The following is a 26,121-nucleotide window of genomic DNA, read 5'->3' as shown; positions in this document are numbered from 1 at the left end:
AACATTAAGGTTGACTTTTGTAAAATGTAGTCATTTCAGTTTTGTAATCCAAAAATTATTTGGCCTTCATTCCTGTTTTCATGTCATCTTCAGACTGGGTTTTTTCTTATCAACGGCATTTCAGGATCCAGTCAGAAGCAACAATAGACACAACCAGACCTGCTGAAGAGTCTCAGTAATGGTCAGATCTCAATGACTTGCCAACAAAGGAAGCACCATTTCATCCCAGTTCTCATCCCACTGAACCATCTTGGCTTCTTTCAAGTTTCTTTTAAATACACCAAGTTTGTTTCCTTCATTGTGGAAATCTGTGAAGAGAAGCTGAAAATACAACTCTATTGGTTAAAGATCAAAGAAATGTTTTAAGATTTAATTTATATCACAGGTAAAGGAGAAATGTCTGCCAAGTGCAAGGGAATGTAACAGGGCCTACTTGTTTTCATAAATGCAGTTGGTTGTGTTTTGTTACTATATATAAAATCCAATAAATCTTAAGGAGTTGTGAAGTAGTGTTTAAAACCAAATTGACCCCATTGCTACAATACTAACTTTGGATATGTTGTTTGTAATTCATGGTCAGAACACAGCTTTCAAATTATCCAACTTCAGATTTTGGAATCATTTATTTCTCACATATACATCAAAACATAGTGAAATGTGTCCTTTGTGTTAACAGCCAACACTTAACGATGTGCTGGGGACAGCCCACAAGTATTGCCACAATTTCTGGCACCAGCATAGATGCCTACCAACAGCAAAACAAGCCCCATTCTTCCTCTCTCCCACCCACCTACATACACATGCAGAGTCTTCAAGCCTCCAGTTGACTTCCAGACCCTAGGCATTGCCTTCCAATTGACCATTGGGCTTTGATTTTTGGTATCGACTCCAGGACTCACCAAACGGTAGGCTTTGAATTGAAGACTCCCCGATGACAGGATCCTGAACTCTGACCTCCTGATTCACATATCTAGGGGATTACTGACCCCCCCCCCCCACCCCCATGGAACTCTGATCCCAGAATCCACTGTCACTCTTAAACTTGGGGGTCCACCAGCCTGACATCTGACCACAGATGTCTTTTGTTCAACATCACTAGCCTTTGAACAGAGGCCCAAACTTTTGCCTGATCTCTAACCACCCCCCCACTGTCTCTAAACCCTAACCTGTCCCCAAAATCATCCCTACAAATCTAAAAAGCAACTAAGTCTGTGCCATGACCTTCATGGAAACCACAGATCACCACAGTCTTGATCAGAATTTCCATGGCTCCTGAAAAGCCATGCCCTGAATATACTACCAAACTTATCCTCTTCATTCTGGCTAGCCCACATCTTCACTAACTTAAGGTCAGCTGCAAGCATAGTGCTCAGTTCCACTCCCATGCTCTCAGAAAATGAAGCAAATGGCTTGGAATTAATAAGACCTGGTCAACACTGTTTGGTACTATCTTGAGAGAGTAACAACCTCATTTTTGATAATGTCATCATCAAAACTGTCTATCAGTATCGTGAGAGTCCTCAAATAACTAAATATTGACATCCAAGATTAAAATAATCCTCTCTCCCTGTTTCCACCACATAAGTAAGTTGGTTTAAAAAAAAGATTTGCATTTATTTGGCCTGCAATTTGCCAGGCTCTCTCTCTACTCGTCTATCTGATTATTCTTTTATCTCCCCCTTCTTCCCCACAAATACTATACCTCTTTTTTTAAAAACATTAACCCATCCTCAAATAAACTATTTACCTCTAGAAAGCAAACTTGTTCATTCTATGGAAACTTTGCATTGAACATCTCTTAATCTTTCTGTTCCAAGAAAAATCTTAACCATATCTGCTAACGTACTTGTAAAATCACATTTGTCTTTCCAGTACCAGCCATCATTCTCAAAAGCAATTTAGAGTTCAAAGTTATTCATCTGAATTTCTTTATTAGAATGATGTAACATGATTTAATGTTAAGTGCATAGAATGCATAGCAGTATAAAAATATTGGTATATAACTTATTGATTGATGATCATGGCAGGTTGATTAGTTAGCAGCTAATTACCAGTGGAACCTCAATAGGTTAAGAGTAATTTATACCTGTTAGAAATTATTTGGAGAGAAACTATTCAAGTTAACAAAGGCATCATAAGTCAATTATATCATTTAGTAGTAAAGATTTCCATGGGTAGAGAAATGTAGATTCTACTTTGGGATGCGTAGTAAGGATTATAACATAAATCCGATAATTTTAAATGAGAAAATCTGCATATGCTGGAAATCCAAGCAACACACACAAAATGCTGGAGGAACTCAGCAGACCAGGCAGCATCAACGGAAAAGAGTATAGTTGACGTTTTGGGCCGCGACCCTTCAGCAGGTCTGGAGAATAAAAGCTGAGAAGAGAACTTAAAAAGTGATGGGGGAAGGGAAGAGAGAAAAACACAAGGTGATAGGTGAAACCTGAAGGGGGAGGGAAGAAGTAAAGAACTGGGAAGTTGATTGGTGAAAGAAAAGACTATGGAAGAAAGAAAGAAAAAGGGGTGATGTGCACCAGAGGAATGCAATGGGCAGACAAGGAGATGAGGTGAAAAAGGGAAAGGGGGATGTGGGAAATGGTGAGGGAGGACGGTAGGGGGCATTACTGTAAGTTTAAGAAATCAACGTTCATGCCAACAGGCTGGAGGCTATCCAAATAAAATATAAGGTGTTGTTCCTCCTTGACATTGATAGGATCATTGTGCTATGTGCAAATTTAGTCTTATTTTAAAAGAGATACTATAGATGCAGAGGCGGGGTACACTGAATTCTTAAGTTGATGGAATTACATGCAGAAATCTTGACAATGCCAGAACTTGTCCATTCATGAGCATCATAATCAACGTAGATAGAGTATTAAGAACAATTAGTTAAAGGGGTAATGAACTTAAATATCACAATTATTTTGGTGCAGTAACAGATAGAATGATAGCTGGGTATAATTAAAGGCTGCAGGAGAAACTGTAAAAGGCAAGAGTTAAGACTAATAGCACATAGTTTTACGTTAGTTCAGCAGGCTCCATATTGACTTTACATCTTGAAAATTGGATACCAGAGTGGTAAAGTCTAATGCATACCACAAGACTAGACAAATCTAGTTTAGGCAGCTTTTCAAACAAAATTACACATGGGTTGTTGTATACAAGTTAATAAAGATTTAAAGTGATGATATTTACATACTGATTCCTGCACAAATGTAGGAATAGCATAAAATTTTTAATCTGTATAAAATATTAATCTGATTAACTTCAAACTTTTGTACCTAATTATTAATAGAATGTCAAAAGCCATTTTATAAAGGCCCCAGCATGGGCATTAAAATAATTCATTTTGGGTTCCAAAGTAATTTTTAAAAAAAATCACTTTCATTGCAAATATCATCTTACCTTTAGTTGCTCAGCAAGATCATGAGAATTTTTAAATATCAGACCATTTTCTTCATGTTTCACAAGTTCTGATAGACTGTCAAATAATGGGAAGAATGTTACAAATGATCTTGAATAACAAAGATAGGAGGTAAGAGGGCTGAAAGGACCAAGAGGAGAAGCTGAAAAAGAATAGGACTGGGAAGGTAGTGAAAAGAAGTAATTGACAACAAACATGTAATCAAACATCACAATTAGTTGAGTGAAACTGATGAAGTAAGGAAATTTCTGACTCTATTGATTTTGATATTTATATCTCTTATATTTTGAATGTGCAGAGAATTAATTCCAAAATTTAAATAATAAAATGCCAAAATCTAATGAAAATGCACGATTTAAAAATAAACTTGAAACGACTCGGGGTGGGGGGCGGTTGTGGAGGCATTTACATTACTGGATGCCTGAAACACAAATAGTAAAAGCTGTTTTGCAGTGCGAATATGTTGGTTTCAAAGATAGTTTGGTGTCAGAGGTACCCCTTTTATTGGTTAAGGGACCACAAAAATCATAGCTGAATATTTAAAGAAAATGCATATTGAGCAGGCAAACAGCAAGCATGGATGAACTGCTGTGTTTTTTTTTTACATGATATAAATTAACACTTTCTGCAACTCATCAATTTTTCAATATTATACAAGTAATAAATCAATGAAACAATAGTGCCTCAATACTCAACATATTTGCTTGCTTGATTAAATCCTGCTTTTGAAGTAAATTATTTCAGGATTAACCATAATTAAGAAACTGTAAATAGACAATGTAACAGGGAGAGAAGGAAGAATCAGGAAGTTATTATTTTACCTTATACGTACCACTGGAAATCAAGTGCACACACGGGCAAACGACAACCAAACATGTCTACTACTTTCATTGGCAAGTCTAGTCCACTGCTTGATTTATGAAGACAAACTCCTAAATCACCAGATCCTATAAAGTGATTACAAAATATAAGGTATGGGGAAAATGTACATTACATGTTTAATCCAATTGAATTATCTGTACAAAATATTCCAGCAAAAATATTTCTTTAAAATCTTCAGCTACAGGTATGCATCGCTTAACATCCACGAAACGTTCTGTGAAATTGGACATTATGTGATTTGGACGTTGTGCGAACACCATATTATATACTTTGACTCTTGCTGCTGCTATCACTAGGAGTGGTTTTGCTGGGTTCGGAAGCCATGATGCACTTTATGGTAATATTTTCGAAAGAAAATTAAACAGAGAGAGAACATTATTACACTCGAGACACGCAATACACGAGATTGGTTATGTCTGCTACGTCACGTCCTCCGATCGGGACTACGGATGTATATGTGATCGAATGGATGTTAAGCGGCACACACCTGTATTTAAAAGAAAATATAATTGCAAAGAATCAAAGTGTGGAGTTCTATGACTTTGCCAATACTTGCATGGATACTAAGTTCTCGGCCTTTAGAAACCAATGTCACCCTAAATAGCTGTTCAATAAGCTCAGCCGTGCTTTATGCACATCTGAGTATCTAATCGTATTTCAGAAAGTATTATGACAGATCGGAAGATTTACCATGCTATTCCTTAATCAGTTTCAATTATGAAGTAAAAAATAAAACCAAATAACTATTAAAATGACTGCTATTTAAATGTGTGCATTTTACCTAGCAGCACTGGATAGTCCTCTGCTTCCAGCCATGGAGTACAAATGTGAACATACTTAAAATGCATTTTTTCAATTAGATTGGTGTAATATTCCTTTAATGGACCTTTTCCTGAAAAACAGAATACATTTAATCATATTTAATTCAGTGAACTAGGAAGAGTTGAGAGGAGAGGATGAAGTGAGAAAGGTGGTGGGAGTAGGGAATTGGGAAGAAAATAAGCAAGAGATTTTTAGGACGAATGAGAAAACGGATGTTCAGAAATGTACCTGTAATAGCACAAACAAGGGATGGCAATTTGGAACCACTGGTTATAAATCTTTCATACTCTGAAAAGAAAAAAAAATGCTTAAATTGGGGAAAAAAAGCAAAAATGCACAATAATTTGAAAAGTGAGATGGTATAAGAAAATCCAATCAAATTGTTACACTAACCATGTAATGCTTTTTCCTTCTCAAGTATTGGAATTATTCAAAGTTCAAAGTAAATTTATTATCAAAGTACATTTAACTTTATTGTTAAAGAATCTGTTTCACCACTGGGACACTACAGGCAAATTGCTGTCAAAGTTTCTTTAGCGTACCTCCAGTTTGACCATTATATGTTTTTGTTATAGATGGTTTTGCCACTGAAAAGGCAGTTTCTGCTTATTAGTTACAAATACGTTCAAAATTTTGAATATCGCAATCAAATCTTTTTTAAATTATCTTTGCTCCAGGGAGGACAGTACAGCTTTGCCAATATCAAAGTAAAAATGAAGGTATTGTTATAAGTCTTCTGCATCTTCATGGCTTTGATCCCCTTCATAAAGTTTTATGCCCACACAGAACAAAACACAATATTCAGCAAAAGATCAACCAGCATTTAAAAAATCTCTCGTTTTCCTCTTGTAGGCATTATTTCTGGTTGGTTTCTTTGCAGTTCATAATGCACTGATCATTTTGGCAGAAACTAGCTGAAGTAGACATTGGAACATTATTAAATGTATGTTTAGCACCTATCAAAAATACTTGTTAATTCTTATGGACTTATAATGCTACTTAACTCAAAAACAGACTCAACTTCAACTGTCCTACATAATTCCCACAAACAACATAATTCCTGGTCTTTGACGCAGCTACCATAATACTTTAAATTCCTGCATTTGCAGTCAAGCAAATAGGATACTGCTCACAGATTTTATTGATTTCCATGACGCAATAATTTCCAATCATCCCAAGAATTTGGTTCTACAGGTAATTCATTCTATTGTCACTGGAATCCATATCCTTGCAGTGTTTAGAAGATCAGATTGAAAATGAAATAATGGGCATTGAAACAAAATAGATTTAAAATCTATTTTATGCATGTATGTTTATAATATGTATAATAAATGGTAGAAATACCATTTATTTGACAAACTGGAGACTGCAACAAATATTTTTTAAATAAGGAGGCAGCATTGAATTTGCATATTTAAGATTTTATAAAACAGCCTGGTTGATAACCAGGCTTTTTTTTTAAATCGCAGCAAGAGGTGGAGAGGGAAGAGGTAAAAGAAGCTCGGAGAGAAGCTGTTTTTTTTAACTGATCGTGGCAAAGAGGCTAGACTGCGCAGGCGCGTGACGTAGCGCGCCAAAGGTTTAAAAAGAAAGACCGCCATATACAGCGGCCATTGTCGGAGTGGACTGAGGCAGAGTGGGTCGGCTTTGGCTCAATCAGGCTTCGGCGAGAACAGGCAGAGGTGAGGTTTGAACGGGGCACAACTGTGCAAGCGCGTGAAAGTCGGCCCATGAGGCAGCGGGAGAATTTAAATAGCGAGCAGAGGCTGAGTACGAGCTTCATTCCAGGTGAGGAAAGGCCGGGTAAGCTCCTAATTAATCTAATTAGATTAGGAGTAGGTAATGGAGGCAGCAGTTAGGGCAGTTGAGTGCTCCGTTTGCAGTATGTGGGAAGTCAGGGCGAGCACAGCTGTCCCTGATGACTACACCTGTAAAAGGTGCATCCAGCTGCAGCTCCTGACAAACCGTGTTAGGGAAATGGAGCTGGAGCTGGATGAACTTCGGATCATTCGGGAGGCAGAGGCAGAAATAGGAGTTTCAGGGAGATAGTCACCCCTAGGAGTCAGGGGACAGGTAGTTGGGTGACTGTCAGGAGAGGAAAGGGGAATAGACAGGAAGAGCAGAGCACCCCTGTGACCGTTCCCATCAACAATAAGTATACCATTTTGGATACTGTTGGTGGGGTGACCTACCAGGGACAAGTTGCAGTGGTTGCGTCTCTAGCACAGAGACTGGACCCTCAGCTCAGAAAGGAAGGAGGGAAAAGAGCAGAGCAGTAGTGATAGGGGATTTGATAGTTAGGGGGTCAGATAAAAGGTTCTGTGGAAGAGATCAAGAATCCCGGATGGTCTGTTGCCTCCCTGGTGCCAGGGTCCATGATATCTCGGATCGAGTTCTCAGTATTCTCATGAGGGAGGGTGAGCAGCTGGATGTCATGGTCCATGTAGGGACCAATGACATGGGTAGGAAGAGTGAGGAGGTCCTGAAAGGTGAGTTTAGGGAGCTAGGTGCCAAGTTAAAGGACAGGACCTCCAGGATAGCAATCTCAAGATTGCTACCAGTGCCAAGTGCAGGTGGGTTTAGAAATAGTAAGATAGTGCAGATCAACACGTGGCTGAAGACATGGTGCAGGACGGAGGGCTTCAGATATATAGATAATTGGGCAGTTTTCCAGGGAAGGTGGGGCTTGTTCCAGCGGGATGGTTTACATCTGAACTAGAGGGGGACAAATATTCTTGCAGGTAGGTTTGCTAGAGAGACTCCAGTGGATTTAAACTAGATATGAGGGGGGAGGGGAACCAGAGTGTAGGAACAGATGTATGGGAGAAGGAACAAAAAGAAGACAGTAAAGTTCTTTGCACTGTTAAAGATAAACAGAGAGGAAGAGGTGGAGAATTTCTTAAATGCATTTATTTTAATGCTAGGAGCATTGTAAGAAAGGTGGATGAGCTTAGAGCATGGATTGATACCTGGAAATATGATGTTGTAGCTATTAGTGAAACATGGTTGCAGGAGGGGTGTGATTGGCAACTAAATATTCCTGGATTTCGTTGCTTCAGGTGTGATAGAATCGGAGGGACAAGAGGGGGAGGTGTTGTGTTGCTTGTCAGAGAAAATATTACAGTGGTGCTCTGGCAGGATAGATTAGAGGGCTCATCTAGGGAGACTATTTGTGTGGAATTGAGGAATGGGAAAGGTGTAGTAACACTTATAGGGGTGTATTATAGACCACCTAATGAGGAGCGAGAATTGGAGGAGCAAATTTGCAAGGAGATAGCAGATATTTGTAATAAGCACAGGGTTGTGATTGTGGGAGATTTTAATTTTACACACATAGACTGGGAAGCCCATACTGTAAAAGGGATGGATGGTTTGGAGTTTGTAAAATGTGTGCAGGATAGTTTTTTTACAGCAATACATAGAGGTACCAACTAGAGAAGGGGCAGTGTTGGATCTTCTGTTAGGGAATGAAATAGGTCAGGTGACGGAGGTATGTGTTGGGGAGCACTTAGGGTCCAGTGATTGCAATGCCATTAGTTTCAATCTAATTATGGGGAAGGATAGGACTGGACCTATGGTTGAGATTTTTGATTAGAGAAAGGCTAACTTTGAGGAGATGCAAAAGGATTTAGAAGGAGTGGATTGGGACAATTTGTTTTATGGGAAGGATGTAACAGAGAAATGGCAGTCATTTAAAGGTGAAATTTTGAGGGTACAGAATCTTTATGAGAGCGCAATGATATCATACGCACATTCAATAATGGAGTTTAACAGACGTGTATCTAAATTATCTAGATTATATAGAGGTACCCGTCAGGGTTGTCCCCTTAGTCCTTTATTATTTAATTTGGCTTTAGAACCACTTTGTAGAACCACCATGATTTTCTACTTTCTAGTAATATTTATTCTAATTTCTTTTTTAAACCATCAACTTTGGATAAGGCTTTTTTAACATGGAAAATTAAGGGAATAAAAACTTTTTTTGATCTGTTTTTACAAGACTGTTTAATGTCTTTTTCACAGTTAATGGATAAATAGGATATCTCTAATACACATTTTTCCAGATATTTACAGGTTAGGAATTTTTTACGTGATTATTTACCGAATTACCCTTCAGTCTGCTCTTTAAATTTGGCTTATGCTATTTTTCAGTTTAAACCTTTTCAAAAACGATTAATAGCTATCATTTATAAACAGTTAATGAATGCTCGCATGTCGCCTAATGATAGGGTTCAACGCACCTGGGAAGTAGAACTTCAACATTCACTTTCAGATAATCAATGGAATAAAATTTATTATTTAGTTAATAATTCATCTATCTGCGCACGCCATATCTTAATTCAGTTTAAGGTAGTACACAGGGCCCATATGTCCAAAGATAAATTGGCGCATATTTTTCCTAATATAAGCCCTATTTGTGACAGATGTAATGCAGAAGTGGCTACTCTAACTCATATGTTTTGGTCATGTGTAAGTTTAAACAATTTTTGGAGGGATGTGTTTGGAATATTATCTAAAGTTATACATGTGGATGTTCAACCTAATCCACTTATAGCAATTTTTGGGATTATTCCAGAGGAAGCAAGCAAAGTGTCTGCTTCCACCCAACATGTGATAGCTTTTTCAACTTTACTGGCTAGGAGAGCTATTTTGCTACACTGGAAAGAATCTAATCTGCCTACTGTTTTCTATTGGCCCTCCTCCATTATGTCATGTCTAAGCTTGGAGAAAATTAGAAGCCGGACATTTGATACATCCTTTAATTTTGAACAAGTCTGGAAACCCTTTATTCAATATTTTCACATGACTTAATTTATTTTTATTTATTTATTTTTCTTTATTCTCTTTGGGGAAAATCCTTATCAAAAATCGAAGGTTCGGAGATGACTGGAAGGATGTTTTTTTTCTCTCTCTCTTTTTTAAATTTTATCCTCAATTGGACTGCCCAATCTTTCTTTTTCTTTCTTTTTTTTCTCTCTCTTTTTTTTGTTTCAGTTTAGTTAGTGGTTTTTTTTCCTTTATCAATAAAATTTCCAATTTTTTTTATGATTGCTATGAGGAGTTGTAGTTTTTTTGACCATTGTATATATAACAGCATAATATTTTACCTATTTGATTTTGACATTATATACTTTGTTTTTATTATTGCTGTTTATATGTCTTTTATATTATCTGTTTGCTAAACTCCTCCTCTGATTTGTATATTCATTTGAATATCAATAAAAAGATTGAAAAAAATGAATCTTTATGTTCCTGTTAGGTTGAAAGGAAAGGTTAAAAGTTTGAGAGAGCCATGGTTTTCAAGGGATATTGGAAACTTGGTTAGGAAAAAGAGAGATATCTACAATAAATATAGGCAGCATGGAGTAAATGAGGTGCTCGAGGAATATAAAGAATGTAAGAAGAATCTTAAGAAAGAAATTAGAAAAGCTAAAAGAAGATACGAGGTTGCTTTGGCAAGTAAGGTGAAAATAAATCCAAAGGGTTTCTACAGTTATATTAAAAGCAAAAGGATAGTGAGGGATAAAATTGGACCCTTAGAGAATCAGAGTGGACAGCTGTGTGTGGAGCCATAAGAGATGGGAGAGATTTTGAACAATTTCTTTTCTTCGGTATTCACTAAGGAGAAGGATATTGAATTGTGTAAGGTAAGGGAAACAAGTAGGGAAGTTATGGAAACTATGATGATTAAAGAGGAGGAAGTACAGGCGCTTTTAAGGAATATAAAAGTGGATAAATCTCCAGGTCCTGACAGGATATTCTCTAGGACCTTGAGGGAGGTTACTGTAGAAATAGCAGGGGCTCTGACAGAAATATTTCAAACGTCATTAGAAACGGGGATGGTGCCAGAGGATTGGCGTATTGTTCATGTGGTTCCATTGTTTAAAAAGGGTTCTAAGAGTAAACCTAGCAATTATAGGCCTGTCAGTTTGACGTCAGTGGTGGGTAAATTAATGAAAAGTATTCTTAGAGATGGTATATATAATTATCTGGATAGACAGGGTCTGATTAGGAAGACAACATGGATTTGTGCGTGGAAGGACATGTTTGACAAATCTTATCGAATTTTTTGAAGAGGTTACGAGGAAAGTTGACAAGGGTAAAGCAGTGGATGTTGGCTGTATGGACTTCAGTAAGGCCTTTGACAAGGTTCCGCACGGAAGGTTAGTTAGGAAGGTTCAATCGTTAGGTATTAATATTGAAGTAGTAAAATGGATTCAACAGTGGCTGTATGGGAGATGCCAGAGAGTAGTGGTGGATAACTGTTTGTCAGGTTGGAGGCCGGTGACTAGTGGTGTGCCTCAGGGATCTGTACTGGGTCCAATGTTGTTTGTCATATACATTAATGATCTGGATGATGGGGTGGTAAATTGGATTAGTAAGTATGCAGATGAGACTAAGGTAGGTGGCGTTGTGGATAATGAAGTAGGTTTTCAAAGCTTGCAGAGAGATTTAGGCCAGTTAGAAGAGTGGGCTGAACGATGGCAGATGGAGTTTAATGCTGATAAGTGTGAGGTCTAAACACTAAATAGTTATCACAGTTGTTTGGACTTTAAAAAGAAAAGTATATGCCACACAAGTAAAGCACAATGTCCAAGTTCAAGGGAGGGTATATCCATTTCCCTATGATACTCAATGGTATGATCACCACATTAGAGGCATGGTATTCTGCATGGAATATTCATTTCTTGATTCCACAAAGCCTTTCCATCATTTCCAAAGTAAAAGACCATAAGACCATAAAATATAGGAGCAGAAGTAGGCCATTTGGCCCATTGAGTCTGCTCCACCATTCAATCATGGGCTGATCCAGTTCTTCCAGTCACCTCCACTCCCCTGCTTTCACCCCATACCCTTTGATGCCCTGGCTAATCAAGAACCTATCTGTCTCTGCCTTAAATACACCTAATGACTCGTGGCAACAAATTCCACAGATTTACCACCCTCTGACTAAAGTAATTTCTCAGCACCTCAGTTCTAAAAGGACGTCCTTCAATCCTGAAGTGGTGCCCTCTTGTCCTAGAATCCCCTACCATGGGAAATAATTTGCCATTTCTAATCTGTTCAGGTATTTTAACATTTGGAATATTTCTATGAGATCCTCCTAATTCTACTGAACTTCTGGGAATACAGCCCAAGAGCTCCAGAATGTTGCTCATATGGTACCCTTTCATTCCTAGAATCATTCTTGTGCATCTTCCCTGAACCCTCTCTAATGTCAGTATACCCTTTCTAAAATAAGGAGCCCAAAACTGCACACAATACACTCCAAGTGTGGTCTCACGAGTGCCTTATAGAGCCTCAACATCACATCCCTGCTCTTATATTCTACACCTCTAGAAATGAATGCCAACATTGCATTTGCCTTCTTCACAACCAACTCAACCTGGAGGTTAACCTTTAGGGTATCTTGCACAAGGACTCCCAAGTCCCTTTGCACCTCTGCATTTTGAATTCTCAAAATAATAAAATAATAGTCTGCCTCTTCATTTCTTTCACCAAAGTGCATGACCATACATTTCATTTGCCACTTCTTTTCACATTCCCCTAAACTATCTAAGTCTTTCTGTGGGCTTTCTGTTTCCTCAACACTACCCACTCCTGCACCTATCTTTGTACCATCGACAAATTTAGCCACAAATCCATTAATCCCATAGTCCAAATCGTTGACATACATTGTAAAAAGCAGCGGTTCCAACACCGACCCTTTGTGGAACTCCACTGGTAACCAGCAGCCAGCCAGAAAAGGATCCCTTTATTCCCATTCTCTGTTTTCTGCTGACCAGCCAATGCTCCATCCACACTAGGAACTTCCCTGCAATTCCATGGGCTCTTATCTTGCTAAGCAGCCTCATGTACAGCACCTTGTCAAAGGCCTTCTGAAAATCCAAGTACACCACGTCTACTGCATCTCATTTGTCTACCCTGCTTGTAATTTTCTCAAAGAATTGTAGAAGGTTTGTCAGGCAGAATTTTCCTTTCAGGAAACCATGCTGGCTTTGACCTATCTTGTCATGTGCTTCCAGGTACTCCATAATGTCATCCCTAATAATCGATTCCAACAACTTCCCAACAACTGATGTCAGGATAATAGGTCTATAGTTTCCTTTCTGCTGCCTCCCACCCTTCTTAAATAGCAGAGTAACATTTGCAATTTTCCAGTCATCTGGCACAATGCCAGAATCTAGCGATTCTTGAAAGATCATCGTTAATGCCTCTGCAATCTCTCCAGCTACTTTCTTCAGAACCCAAGGGTGTGTTCCGTCCGGTCCAGGAGATTTATCCACCCTCAGACCATTAAGCTTCCTGAGCACCTTCTCAGTTGTAATTTTCAATGCACAACCTTCACTTCCCCGACACTCTTGAATGTCCGGTATACCGCGGACGTCTTCCACCGTGAAGACTGATGCAAAATACGTATTCAGTTCCTCTGCCATTTCTGCATCTCTCATTACAATATCTCCAGCGTCAATTTCTATTGGTCCTATATCTACCCTTGACTCTCTTTTACCCTTTACTTACTTATAAAAGCTTTTAGTATCTTCTTTGACATTAGTTGCCAGCTTTCTCTCATAATTCTTCTTTTCCTTCTGAAAGACCTTCTCTGTTTCCTTCTGCAAGTTTTTAAAAGCTCCCCAATCCTTCATCTTCCCACTAGCTCTGGTTTCCTGTATGCCCTCTCTTTTGCTTTTTCTTTGGCTCTGACTTCCCTTGTCAGCCATGGTAGTATCTTTCTTCCCTTTGAAAATTTCCTCTTATTTGGAATATATCTGTCTTGCACTTCTCTCATTTTTTGCAGAAACTCCAGCCATTGCTGCTCTGCTGTCTTTCCTGCAAATGTCCTCTTCCAGTCAACTTTGGCCAGTTCCCCTCTCATGCCATTTCTTTTATTCCACTGAAATACTGACACATTGGATTTAATTTTCTTCCCTCTCAAATTTCAATGTGAACTCGATCATATAGTGATCACTGTTCCCTCAGGGTTCCTTAACCTTAAGTGCTCTTATTACCTCCGGATCATTGCACAACATCCAATCCAGCACAGCCAATCCCCTAGTGGGCTCAACAACAAGCTGTTCCAAAAAGCCATCCCTTAAGATCATTCTACAAAGTCTCTCTCGAGATCCAATACTGACCTGGTTTTCCCAATCCACTTCCATGTTAAAATCCCCAACGATTATCATGACATTGCTTTTCTGACACGCCTTTTCTACCTCTTGCTGTAATTTATAATCCACATCCAGGCTGCTGTTTGGAGGCCTGTATACAATTGCCATTAGGGTCCTTTTACTCTTGCCATTTCTTAACTCAACCCATAGAGACTCTACACCTTCCAATCCTATGTCATCTCTTTCCAATGACTTAATATTATTTCTTATACACAGAGCCACACCACTCCCTCTGCCTACTAACCCATCTTTCCTAAAAGCTAAAATGTGTGATGCACAAGTGCACTCTCCAGGACAAATCAACCTACCTGGTATATACTTCACCTGACAGCCTGAAATTCACTTTTCCTATGCCCTGTATGCATTGACAAGTATTTGTTCTGAAGTGCAGCAATCTGGTAAGATCTTCTTGACAATACTTCTCTAGCTTGCAGACCCGACTGTTCGGAAGGAAGTATGAGAAAGCTATCATCTGCAAGTCAAATGTCGTCTGAACTAGAAAATAATTTGCAAGCTTCCAGAATAGTCCACTAGCAGTATTAGAAAAGTACCTTGACTACAATTACTGCTGTAGTTTAAAAGGACAGGTCATCACCATATTCTCATGGGGAACTTGGTGTTGTGCATTAAGCGCTGATTTTCTCAGCCTGTTTTTGTTTTTCTGTACATATGAGCGACAAAAAAAGGATTTTAACTTCCTGTAGTTATTCATTTATGCATGTATTTGAATCCTCTAAAATAAGGATAATAATGTGCCACACATTTAAATGGAAACAAAAATTAGCAGTAACCTACCTTCTAATGCTTTTAATAGAATGGAGAAATCTTCATCCTCTGAAAATCAAATAACGATAAGCCATTATGGTGAAGCCGAGGAACTTCCTTCCCGCGCCAAAAATCCATGGGCCCCACAAGCCACATTTTATCACATTGTAAATTAATATGTATAAATCTCAAATTAGTGGTGCAACCAGATTTGGCTATTTTGACAGCATTTTAGTGCTGTTGGTATATAACCTTAGCCTTCTTTAAGATGGTAGCAGGACAAAATTACTGTGCAGGGTGCTGGAGTTTGGAGTTCAATTCTGGCACCCTGTGTAATTAAGTTTGTATGTTCCTTCCCGTGTGCGTATGGGTTTCCTCCAGGTGCTCCAATTTTCTCCCACAGTTCAAAGACATACTGATTAGTAGGCTAATGGGTCTTTGGTGATTGTCCCGTCATTAGTCAAGGGTTAAATCAGTGGGTTGCTGGGCGGCATGGCTGGCAGACCTGCAAGGGACTGTTCTGCATTGCATCTCTAAATAAAAAAGGCACTCAGCCTTGGGGACACTAGCAAGGATGATGGCACAGCAGCAATGGCTGGAGTTTCTGGGAGCAATTCGGAAGGGGCAGGATAAATACATCCCAAAGAAGTAGTATTCTAAAGGGAGGGTGAGCAACCGTGGCTGACAAGGGAAGTGAAAGTCAGTATAAAAGCAAAAGAGTACTCCAAAAATTAGTGGAAAATTAAAGGATTGGGAAGCCTTTAAAAACCAACTGAAAGCAATGAGAGAAAAGACAAAAATATGAAGGTAAACTAGTCAATAATATAAAAGAGGATAGCAAAACTTTTTTTCAGATACAGAGAAAGATGGGCGAGAGTGGATATCGGACCACAGATAAATGACACTGGAGAGGTAGTAATGGAGGACAAGGAAATAAATGGTGGACAAACTTATTAAGTATTTTTCTTGGGAAGCTGAAAGGACTGAAGTTAGCTGAGTCACCTGGACCAGATGGACTACATCCCACGGTTCTGATAGTTAACTGAATAGATTGTGGAAGCATTAATAGTGATCATTCAAGAATTGCTATATTCAGGAATGGTTCTGGAAGACTGGAAAACTGCAGATGTCACGCCATTTTTAGGGAGAGAGGGAGGCAAAAAACAAGTAATTATAGCCCAGTTAGCTTGACATTAGTGATTGGAAAGATGTTGGAGTCCATTACTAAGGAAGAGGTTTTAGGATATTTGAAGGCACATGATGAAATAGTCAGCATGGTTTCCTTGTGTGGAAATTATAGGCAGGATAGACAAAGGAGAGTCAGTGGATGTTGTTTACTTGAATTTTCAGAAGGCCTTTGACAAGGTGCCACACATGTGACTGATCATGGTACTTCATGAAAAATACATGGATTGGCTGACTGGCAGGAGGCAAAAAATAGGAATAAAGGGGGCCTTTTCTGGTTGCCTGCCGGTGACTAGTGGTGTTCCACAGGGTGGCTTTGTGACCGCTTCTTTTCCCCACAGGGTAGGTTTTGGGACAGCCTTCTTTTTCCACATTGTATGTGAATGATTTGGGTGATGGAATTAATTTCTTTGTGGCCAAGTTTTCAGAGAATAAATCATAACAATTAATCGTTTTGTGAATAATTTAATTCTTGGAAATTGAAAATTAAGTTAAAAGGCTATGGAACTGGATGTAGGTGCTTGGAACAGGCTGCTTCGGGGAGTAATGGAGGCAGAAACTATAGTGGCATTTATGAGGTTGTTGGATACACACATAAATATGAAGGGAATAGAGGAATATGGATCATATGCAGTACAGGAGGAAGCAAATTAGTTTAATTTGTCATTCATTCAGCAAAGACATCGTGGGCTGAAGGCCAGCTCCTGTTCTGTGTACTGTTCTATGTTCTTTTAGTTATATTGACATATATTTTAGATAATTAAAAATTCTCTATCTTTTAAAATCATTGTACTTCCATCTAAAAGAACCAGCTCAGTAGAAGGAACTTATTCATAGTTCATTGCTATTTGAAATCATTAACTGGGGCTGGTTGCAATCTTCATTGATGTCCCTCCATCACCTTATCCTGTTTCATGTTCATAAAGATATTTAAATATTCAATTATTAGTATGCACAACAAGTAGCACTGTAAAACTGGCTACGTTCTCAAAGAAAAATCTTACCTGTCCAGCTAGTACTGCTAAGCAATAATGCAGGTCTTCCTCGGATATGTGTAATATTTCCAGTATTTGTATTCAGTTCAGTAAAGGCTGTCTGTTCCAAATTAGAAGGCACAGATTCGGTCCTAATTTCACAGCAAAAAATGTAGTTTATCTTATAGCGTCAAAAGATTTGTCTGAAATAAAACTGTGTACTACATCATTCAGTAGATCTACTTGCTCAAAAAGTCTACTTTTGGAATTTGGCAGATAGAACCAGAAAGCCTTTTCTATGTCTGATTTCAACTGTTTTTGATATAAAAATATCGAACACTGTTTAGCTTTTCTAAGTAATTAATAAACAATGTCACACATAAAACGTACCTTGCTCTAAATGGGACAAAATCATTGGCAAGCTTCTTAAATAACTTATGTTGCAATTCTAGAGGAACTTCTCTGAAAATGGGAGATGGGGAATCATATAGTGTGACTGCCCTGTAAAAGAAAAACACTTAAAAAATAAAGCCGAAGCATACTCAACATACCACTGAAAATTAGGACAATGATAAATTGTCTTTATAGATGTCAACAAAAGGATGTAATTAAAAACTCTGAACTATGTTAGTATGTTTTTTTTACTATTCATACTTGGTATCTGGGTGACCCTGACAGGGCCAGCGTTTAGTACCCACCTATAATTGACTTGAGAAGATGGTGGTGAGCTGCCTTATTGAACTGATGCAGTCCTATGGGTAGAGGTCCTCGACAATGCTTTGAGTATAGGTTCCAGAAGGATAGGCAATGGACTTCCAAGTCAGGAAGTTATACGAGATGGAGGAGAGCTTGCAAGTTCTAGTGTTCCTATGTACCTGCTACCTTCGTTCTTTCTGGTGGTACAAGTTGTTGATTCAGGAGATTCTGCAGAAGTAATCTGGGTGAGTAACTGGAGAGCATTTTGTAGATGGCAAACACTATAAATGCTTTGCAGGAAGTGGAAGGAACAAACATTTAAGGATTGCCAATCAAACAAGCATCTGGATGGTCTCTTGCGAGTTTTTGGAGCTGCACTCATCCAGACAATTGCAGTAACCCATCATGTTCCTGACTAATGCCATGTAGATGTTGGAAAGCCATTGGAGTGTCACAAAGTGAGTCACTTGACTTGGAATACCCAGCCTTTGACCTCCTCTAGTATCCACTTTATTCATGAGATCTGGTCCAGTTGAATACTTGGTAAATGGTGATCATCAAGATACAGAAGCTGGTACTTTGTTGCGGTAATGCCATTGAATGTCTCAGTAGGTCTTTAAATGCTCTCTAGTTGGATATGGTATTTGTCATCTCATCCTTGCATGAAGCAAGGCAGACAACATTCAGGCACAGGCTGATAAGTGGTGCAATTTTAGTTCCCATTCATCAAACCATGCTTGAATTTGTCTAGTCTTGTTCCATGTAGGTGTGGGCTGCTTCATTTGCTAAGGGTTGTGAACAGAATTAAATGATGTGCAATTATTAGCAAACAACTGTACATCTAACCTTATAATGGAAGGATAGTCACCGATGAAGCAGTGGTGCATTGAGTTCCACCCTGAAGAACTCCTGTAATGATGAACTAAAACTACTATGACTGATCTCTGGCAAACATACTATCTTGTTTGTGCAAAGTATGATTCCAAGCATTGGGGAATGTGATACCATTAACTTTAATTTTACCAAGACCCCGTGATGGCATACTCGGTTAAATGCAACCTTTATACTGATCAATCACATTAACCTCACCTCTGGAATTCAGCACCTTGGTGAAAGTTTGGAATGGTCTTGGCATAAACTAAAGTGGGCATCACTGAGTATATTAGGAAGTGCTCAAAGCACTTCTTAAAACTACAGTGAACATCAAGGTACTACCCCTCCATGTTCAATCCTTATTTAGATATACAAAATCTCCAGAGAAATAGAACTCAGGATAATTCCTTGCAAGGCAACAGAGAGGGCAGCATGAAAGTGTGAAGATTTAGTTCATTTCACTATTTACTATAACAGACTGCACCAAACAGTTCCAGGGGCCAGATATGGTCTGTGGGCTGTACGTTCTGCACCTGTTTTACAATATGGGACATTTATTCTCTTCCATTTTATCTTAATCAACTATCAACTATCTACAACTATCAGTTGTAGATAAATCCAACATTCAGCATTGCTCATCTCTAATTTTTTTAATTATATCTTTTCATACTTGACTCCACAACTTGACTTGATGTAGCAAGAAACTTTCCAAAAAGCTCTGATTATTAGCCAGAAACTTTCAAATTTCTTAACTCAGCCACAGATTATAAGCAGTCTACACTGACACCCAATCTACACAATATATGAATAAATAATACATCTAATTAAAGCCACCCAATTAAAGAATGTGTTAGCTGCTGGGTTTACAAAACGGAGTAACAGAGAACATGCTTTAAGAAATTCCGTTTACATATATTATGGTCAAATATATTAAGCAAAGAATGCAGGCTCACTTGATACTCCAGTTCACTCTCAAGTCTTCTCTCATGGCTTTAGTTACACACAAATTTGCATCAGACAGCTTACCAAAAAAATGTTCATACCTAATTAAAAACAAAATAATTGCAAATATTAATAACAAATCATCCAACTATGATAGATACATTAATTTGAACTTTCAAACAGTATAAATATTTAAGTTATAAAGATGTTTTTGGTGAGCAGATCTAAAGAATTTTAAATTCATGCTATTAAACACTTAAAATATGCCATGTCAATGCCCAGAACCCAGGGGTCACAGCTTAAAGATATGCATTACGCCATTTAGGCGACAGAGGAAGAAATATTTCTGCTCTCAAGAGTAGTGAACTTGTGGAATTCTCTAGCACAGAAGGCAAATGAGGCTAAATGTATTCATGGAACAGCTGAAAATATTAATAATAGCTAAAGAGATTAAGGAATATGGGGAAAATGCTAAAACAGGATAATAAATTGCCATGATCACAGAGAATACCCAAAAAAGTTCTACAGCCTACTGCTGTTTCTATTTTCTATGTTCCTCAGTCTCCTCCAATGACATTATTGAAGTGACTTGCTTTTTAAAAGTGGGCTCTCCTGCATTGGCTCATGAATGTCCAATTGGCAATTCATTTCTTTCTAAGACTCTTTACAAAATTAACTTCCAGCACAAGAACCAGACATTACATATTTCAGTTGGTACAATATGCAGTTCTTAATCTCCCTTAAACTATCCAAGTGTGCAAGGAGGAGTGCAGGAATACTGTTAGCACAGCTCCAGATTCTAATTATAATTTCCTCAGTAACCATAATGTATCCTATCCAGAATACATTACTAAGCAACTTTTAAGTACGTTACCACTTCTTACTTTAATCTAGCAACCTGACAATGTCAAGGGGTAGAAGACACTGCAAATACTAAGTATCAAGTAGAGAGAAAAACAGAATTAACACTTCAGATAGATAACAGAACCTTGTGTTCTTTACCATCACTTTTTTAAGAATCCTCTTTGTAAAATATTCATTTAGCATCTCAACCACATCTTTTGGCCCCAACAGTAGATCTGTTCCAATATTTGTTATTAATAGCCCTCACTGTTTCTGACAGACTTCTCACTGTTAATGATATAGATGACCTTCCGATTTTTAAAAATAAAATTTGCCCAAGAAGGTCCATAAACATTCAAGATTATGTGTGTACATAAATAACAAGAAATCTAAGTGGGAAATGTGGAATTTTGAGAAGTTCAGGAATGGATTAGCGGAAAGGGGAAATTTGCTGACTAAAAGAGCAGGAGATGGGACTAACTAGATCTACTAAACAACTGGCAAAAATTCAATGAGCTCAATGGCCTCCATCTGTTGTATGACTACGACTTACAATCCAGTTAAAGAATTAATGCATCACCCTTTAAAATGCAATAAAACCCAGAAAAATGTGATATTGTTAAACAATATCAAAGGAAAATGCACATAATATTGCATTGTCTGATGCCCTGGAAAATCTAATTATTCAGTAAAATAGAAATAATGCATTGCGCATTGCAAGAGAAAGTCGAATATCAGAGCAGGACAATAAAAAGCAATAGAAATAAAAAATATGATTAGTTAAAATTAATGTGAACTGCTTTTTGACTGAGACAAGAGAAATCCTATTGGGGATTAAGGAAATAACAGAGAAATTAAACAAATACTTTGTGCCTGTCTTTTTGGAAAACACAGAAAATCAGTTACAAATTGTTAGTTAGAGTGGATGAGGAGCTCAAAGTAATTAGTATTAGTAAAAATAAATTATTCGGACATTAATGAGACTGAAAGGTGTTAATGATCTCAGGCCTGATGACTTGTGTCCTCTGATTTAGATGTGTTTTTAAGATGATGGAAGCACTTCATTGTGTCATTTATTACAATTAGGTAGATACTACAATGACTGAATGGCACAAAACTGTTTCTGAAAGAGGAAGAGAAAACACACCAGTTACCCTGACATCAGTCATCAAAAAATGCTAGCACCTTTTAAATGAATTATTATTAATTACAAAGCATTTGAAAATAATAATAAACAGGATTGAACAGATTTGTGAAAGTTATCATATTTAACAATAACAGATTTTCCAAGTTTGCAACAAGCAAACTGGAGAAAACACTGCTGATAAGGTGACTTGGAATCTTCAAAAGGCCTTCAACAAGATGCCACAACTGGGATTATTAAAGAAAATTGAAGCACACTCTATTGGAAATAATATATATTAGCTGGAATTGAGGTTAACTAATAGACAGAAAAAATGGAAATAAATGGTCATTTTAATTTGAGAGGCTGTGACCAGTGGTTGCTGCAGGGCTCAAAGCTGGAGTCACAGCTGTTCGCAACCTATGTTGTGATCCGAATGAGAGGGTCCAAATTTGCAGAGGGCACAAAGCAAGGAGGCAGAGTGAACTGCAAAGAAGATTCAGAGAGTTTCAGGGGAGAAAGGTTAAGTGATTAAGGCAAAGATATGGTAAATGGAATAGATCATATGTATGTTTCCTCCTTCCATTTTAATATTAAAAACTTAATTTTTAAACAGTGAGAGAATAAAGATGTTGGTTCAAATACAGCCCCAGTTCCTAGTACTCAAACCACTATGCTAGCATCCAGATGCTGCAAGCAAAACATGTGGTTTGCCAGGTTCCAGTAATCCCAACCCTTCTGCAGCAGGCACCTCAAAATACTGGAAAAATATAACCTATTCTATCCACAAAGTACTCCAAATTCACTGGAAAGAAAAGTAAACCAATATCAGCATCCTCTCTCAGGTCCTAGTTATAGTCTTTCAAATCCATTAGGCCGGCCATGCTATTCACATGCCTGACACCAGACTCCAAAACAGAACCATTCTGAACTTTGTCATGGGAAAGGAGTACCACACAGGGAGAGGAAAATATTCAAGGAGGCACTCAAAGCAACATTTATGTTGACTTCTGGAAATTTCTGGCCCATGACTGCTCAAAGTTCCATTCAGGATGGTGTTGAGAACCTTGAGTCCACACAGTTGGAGCTCACAGAAGTCTTACACAAACAGTGAAATGAGATCACCCCTCACAAACCATCTGCTTGCCTGCCTTGTCAGTCATCTTCTGCCTCATCAGTGAAAGTGTTGTTCTTTCAAGAGTGACACAGGAAGAAATTTCTTCATACAGGTGATAGTGAATCATCTGCCCAAGAAAACTATGGAGGCTCAGTCATTATAAAATTTAGGTAAAGATGAATAAATTTTATGCGCAAGGGTATCAAGGAATATGGAGTTAGTGCTGGAAGATGTTACTAGGGTAGATCAGCCACGATGTTACTGAATGGTGAAGCAAAGGTAAGGGGCTTGTGCTGCTTCTATGTTCTTACATTTTAGTTCATTTGTTTGCAATTTGTATTTGTGCAAAAATATGAAGCTCATTGATTTTACAAATACAGAATAGGTATAATAAGATGTTGTATCAAAACTAACCATAGAAAATATTTCTATACTAACCATTTGGCAATCTGCACAACTGGATGATGATCTCCATGAGTCAGTCCCATAATGGTGTAACCGTAATTATGCCAGTCAATGATAAATTTACTTCCTCTTAATAAACATACTACCCACACAGCTGCAATTGCTGGGAGGCCTGGAGGATTCTGTATGGAATTATCAAAAAAGAGCATAGAAAATTTAATCATATCAGTTTATTCAAGTAGTTCAGAGAATAAAAATACAAAACAACTAGAATAAACCATTTACCTGCAGCAGCATGTAGGAAGGTGGATTAATTTTTAGGAGGGCATAACATATTTGCAAAGTCTGCACTACGATCTTAACCCCATATTGAAAAATCTTTGGTCCAACTACAAAACATAAAACAATAATTTGTAAATTGATTACAGAATAATTTAACATACCTGTATTTCAGAGATACTTTGTTTTAACTATGAATTTAAGGCATAAAATATATGTATTTTGATAAAAATTTACTTTGAACTTTCAATTACAACTAAGCATTCACCATCTCTGCAGCCACTTGTTTTAAAATATGGTACAAGAATCCAATGAACCTGTTGGCTTTTAGCCCCATTAGTTTTTCTCTAGTTATAAGAACTGTTTTAAATTCTGCCATCCTTATGATGCCTTGTTTACCTTTTATTTTTGGATTTTGTTTATTAAATGTCTGGTGTCATGAAGACCAATCTACTGCAATTATTTAACATGGCTACCATTGTTGTATTAAATCACCCTCAACTAGCAGAGATAGAATCGGCAGCTCAATGATTCCCAAAGTGGTTATGCTTAAATCCTGGGCTTCCCTGTGAATGGCTGAAGACTGGTGGCTCACAATTCAATCCATTTATATGCAGTACACTTCCAAATTTAAATGTGTAATTTGTGTAACAAAGATGATAATACTTACATTTTGTTACTGTTGTAATCTCTGTTAAGTAGACAATTTTAATCTTATCGTTATGTAGAACATCTTTATGAGGCTTTGAACCTGAAAAATATAATTCAAATTGAGTTTTAAAAAAAATCTAGTAAAATTATAGATTTGGATAACATGCAACAAAGATATGTAAAAGCAACCAATAATATACTGGAGAAACTAGCAGGTTCATCGATGTCGGTAAGAAAGGAACCGTCAACATTTCAGTTGAGACACTGCATGGCAGTGGAGAAAGGGTGGGAAGGATGGGAACAATTAGATGATACCTGGACCAAGGAGGGCTTAAGGATTACAGATAGAGCCAAAAGGTGGGGGGTGGGGAAGAATAACCAGGAACATCAGTGCTGGAGGCCGACAAGTAGCAGGGAGAAGTGGAACCTGACAGGGGAAAGGATTCGGTGGGTGAACTGTTGGTTAGGTAGATGGTATCAGGAATTAAGAGGGGGACAAAATCAAATATCGCCGTGATGATTGTACGCTCTAGTATCAATTGTTTGGTGACAATAAAGTAAATGGAGGAACAGTCAGCAGATGGGGTGGGAGGGGGGGAATGAAAGAGGGAGAGTAAATATACCAAACGCAAGAACCATGGCATGGTTTGTTTAAATTAAATGCAAACAAAACGCATTCAATACAAATGGCTAAAGAGAAGCTAATCAATTTGAGGTTTAAGTGTAGGTGTCTAGCAATGTCCAAATGTTAGAAACGCTGCCGTTTAGATGAAACCTGCGGAATGTCTTGCCTTATGCCTTAACTCTTTGTAGAACAATAGTCGAAACCAAAACAGATAAATCAATCCTTATCACAATTGCACCTGTGGGAGATGACTGAGTTGCAAATTTGCTGCCACATTTATAGCAGTGATTGCAGTTCCAAAGTACTTTAGTTGACATAAGGGGATTTTGAAGCATCCAGAGTTCCTGAAAGATGTGAAGTAAATGCACATCATTTTATCCATTACACACAAGACATGAGGACAAAAGACTACTAAAATCACTGGCTATAAAGCATCTTCATAGACAATTAGATGTTTAAGATATTATCTAAAATCGTTTGCTTCTGATGATTTACAAATGACATATGTTGCATATAGTTTTTATATCAGTGCGTCAAATTAAGTAAAACGGACTTCATTGGTTCAAAACAATCCCCAGTTATTCAAATGTAAGGATTAAGATTAAGTGAAAGACTAATTGCATTTGACGTTGCTTAAATATCAGTCTAAAAGTGGGAGAATTAATTTATTATTTTTCTCAGACATCACTGAATGCATCGGATTTGAAGCCTTCTGAACGCACCGGGGTAGCCGACAGCGGTGACGCTGAAGCCGTGTCTGGCCAAAGACAGCGAGTGGTACAACATGCGGGGGCTACGGCCCAGGTCCCCCATCACCAGCACACACACGGCCCTGCGGTCGTGCCCTCCCCGCCGCCGGGATGCCCACATCAGCGACACCGCCACCAGCGCCAGCGCCGCCCCCGCGCACAGCAGAGACACGCTCGCGTCCGCAAAAGTCCAACTGCAGACGGGGACAAAGATGAATAATGCGGCTACCAGAAACCATAACCCCGCCATGGCAACGGAGCGACCAGCGGCAGGAGGATGAGGTGCCACGACTGACGCTGACGTGAACGCAGCCGCAAATCTCGCGAGGCCTCCGAGCAGCCTGGGGGTGGATTTGAGCCTGGGCCGGGCTCTGGGCGGCAGAGTCGGGGGCGCACGGCCCGAAGGTTTCCTCTTGACACCATCTAGTAGGACATTGAACTGAAACGGTTTCTTTGTCACGTTTCCATCACTGGCGACCGACCTGTTGAGTATTTTGAGCGTTTGATTTTCCATCAAATAGGCTGACTTCTGTTAAAAAGGGGAAACGAGACACCTGAAATATGAAATAAAAACGCAAACTGCCGGAAAG

At 38.4% G+C, this 26,121-nt stretch overlaps 1 protein-coding gene across 4 annotated transcripts; it reads right to left on the bottom strand.

The window, feature by feature from the left end:
• Positions 1 to 9: 9 nt before the first annotated feature.
• alg1 (ALG1 chitobiosyldiphosphodolichol beta-mannosyltransferase) lies at positions 10 to 26,121 on the bottom strand. 4 transcript variants are annotated; one of them, XM_073060843.1, is made up of 13 exons: positions 25,505 to 26,116; positions 24,177 to 24,257; positions 23,513 to 23,616; positions 23,261 to 23,409; positions 19,751 to 19,840; positions 17,619 to 17,729; positions 17,259 to 17,380; positions 15,100 to 15,138; positions 5,363 to 5,422; positions 5,094 to 5,204; positions 4,263 to 4,377; positions 3,412 to 3,487; positions 10 to 321 (listed from the first exon to the last, which is right to left on the bottom strand). In XM_073060843.1, the coding sequence occupies exons 1-13, from the start codon at positions 26,043 to 26,045 to the stop codon at positions 190 to 192; spliced, it is 1,731 nt and encodes a 576-aa protein (XP_072916944.1). In that variant the 5' UTR covers positions 26,046 to 26,116; the 3' UTR covers positions 10 to 189. The 4 variants fall into 4 exon arrangements, 3 of the variants coding, with proteins under 3 accessions (XP_072916944.1, XP_072916946.1, XP_072916945.1); XM_073060845.1 differs by having other exon boundaries at positions 25,761 to 25,812; XM_073060844.1 differs by lacking the exon at positions 25,505 to 26,116 and adding an exon at positions 25,021 to 25,465.

The sequence above is a fragment of the Hemitrygon akajei genome, chromosome 11, assembly GCF_048418815.1.
Source record: "Hemitrygon akajei chromosome 11, sHemAka1.3, whole genome shotgun sequence".
NCBI classification, from domain to species: Eukaryota; Metazoa; Chordata; class Chondrichthyes; order Myliobatiformes; family Dasyatidae; genus Hemitrygon; species Hemitrygon akajei.
Note: the sequence above shows the minus strand (reverse complement) of the source record. Positions and strands in the feature narration are given on the sequence as shown.

What these genes read in the sequence shown, in the direction of transcription:
- alg1 (XM_073060843.1), bottom strand. Translation starts at nt 26,045, where the DNA reads ATGGAAAATCAAACGCTCAAAATACTCAACAGGTCGGTCGCCAGTGAT. An exon ending in GATTACAACAGTAACAAAAT is followed by an intron (nt 23,617 to 24,176) that starts GTAAGTATTATC and finishes TATGTTTTGTAG; the next exon opens with TTGGACCAAAGATTTTTCAA. An exon ending in CTTCCTACATGCTGCTGCAG is followed by an intron (nt 23,410 to 23,512) that starts GTAAATGGTTTA and finishes AATTCCATACAG; the next exon opens with AATCCTCCAGGCCTCCCAGC.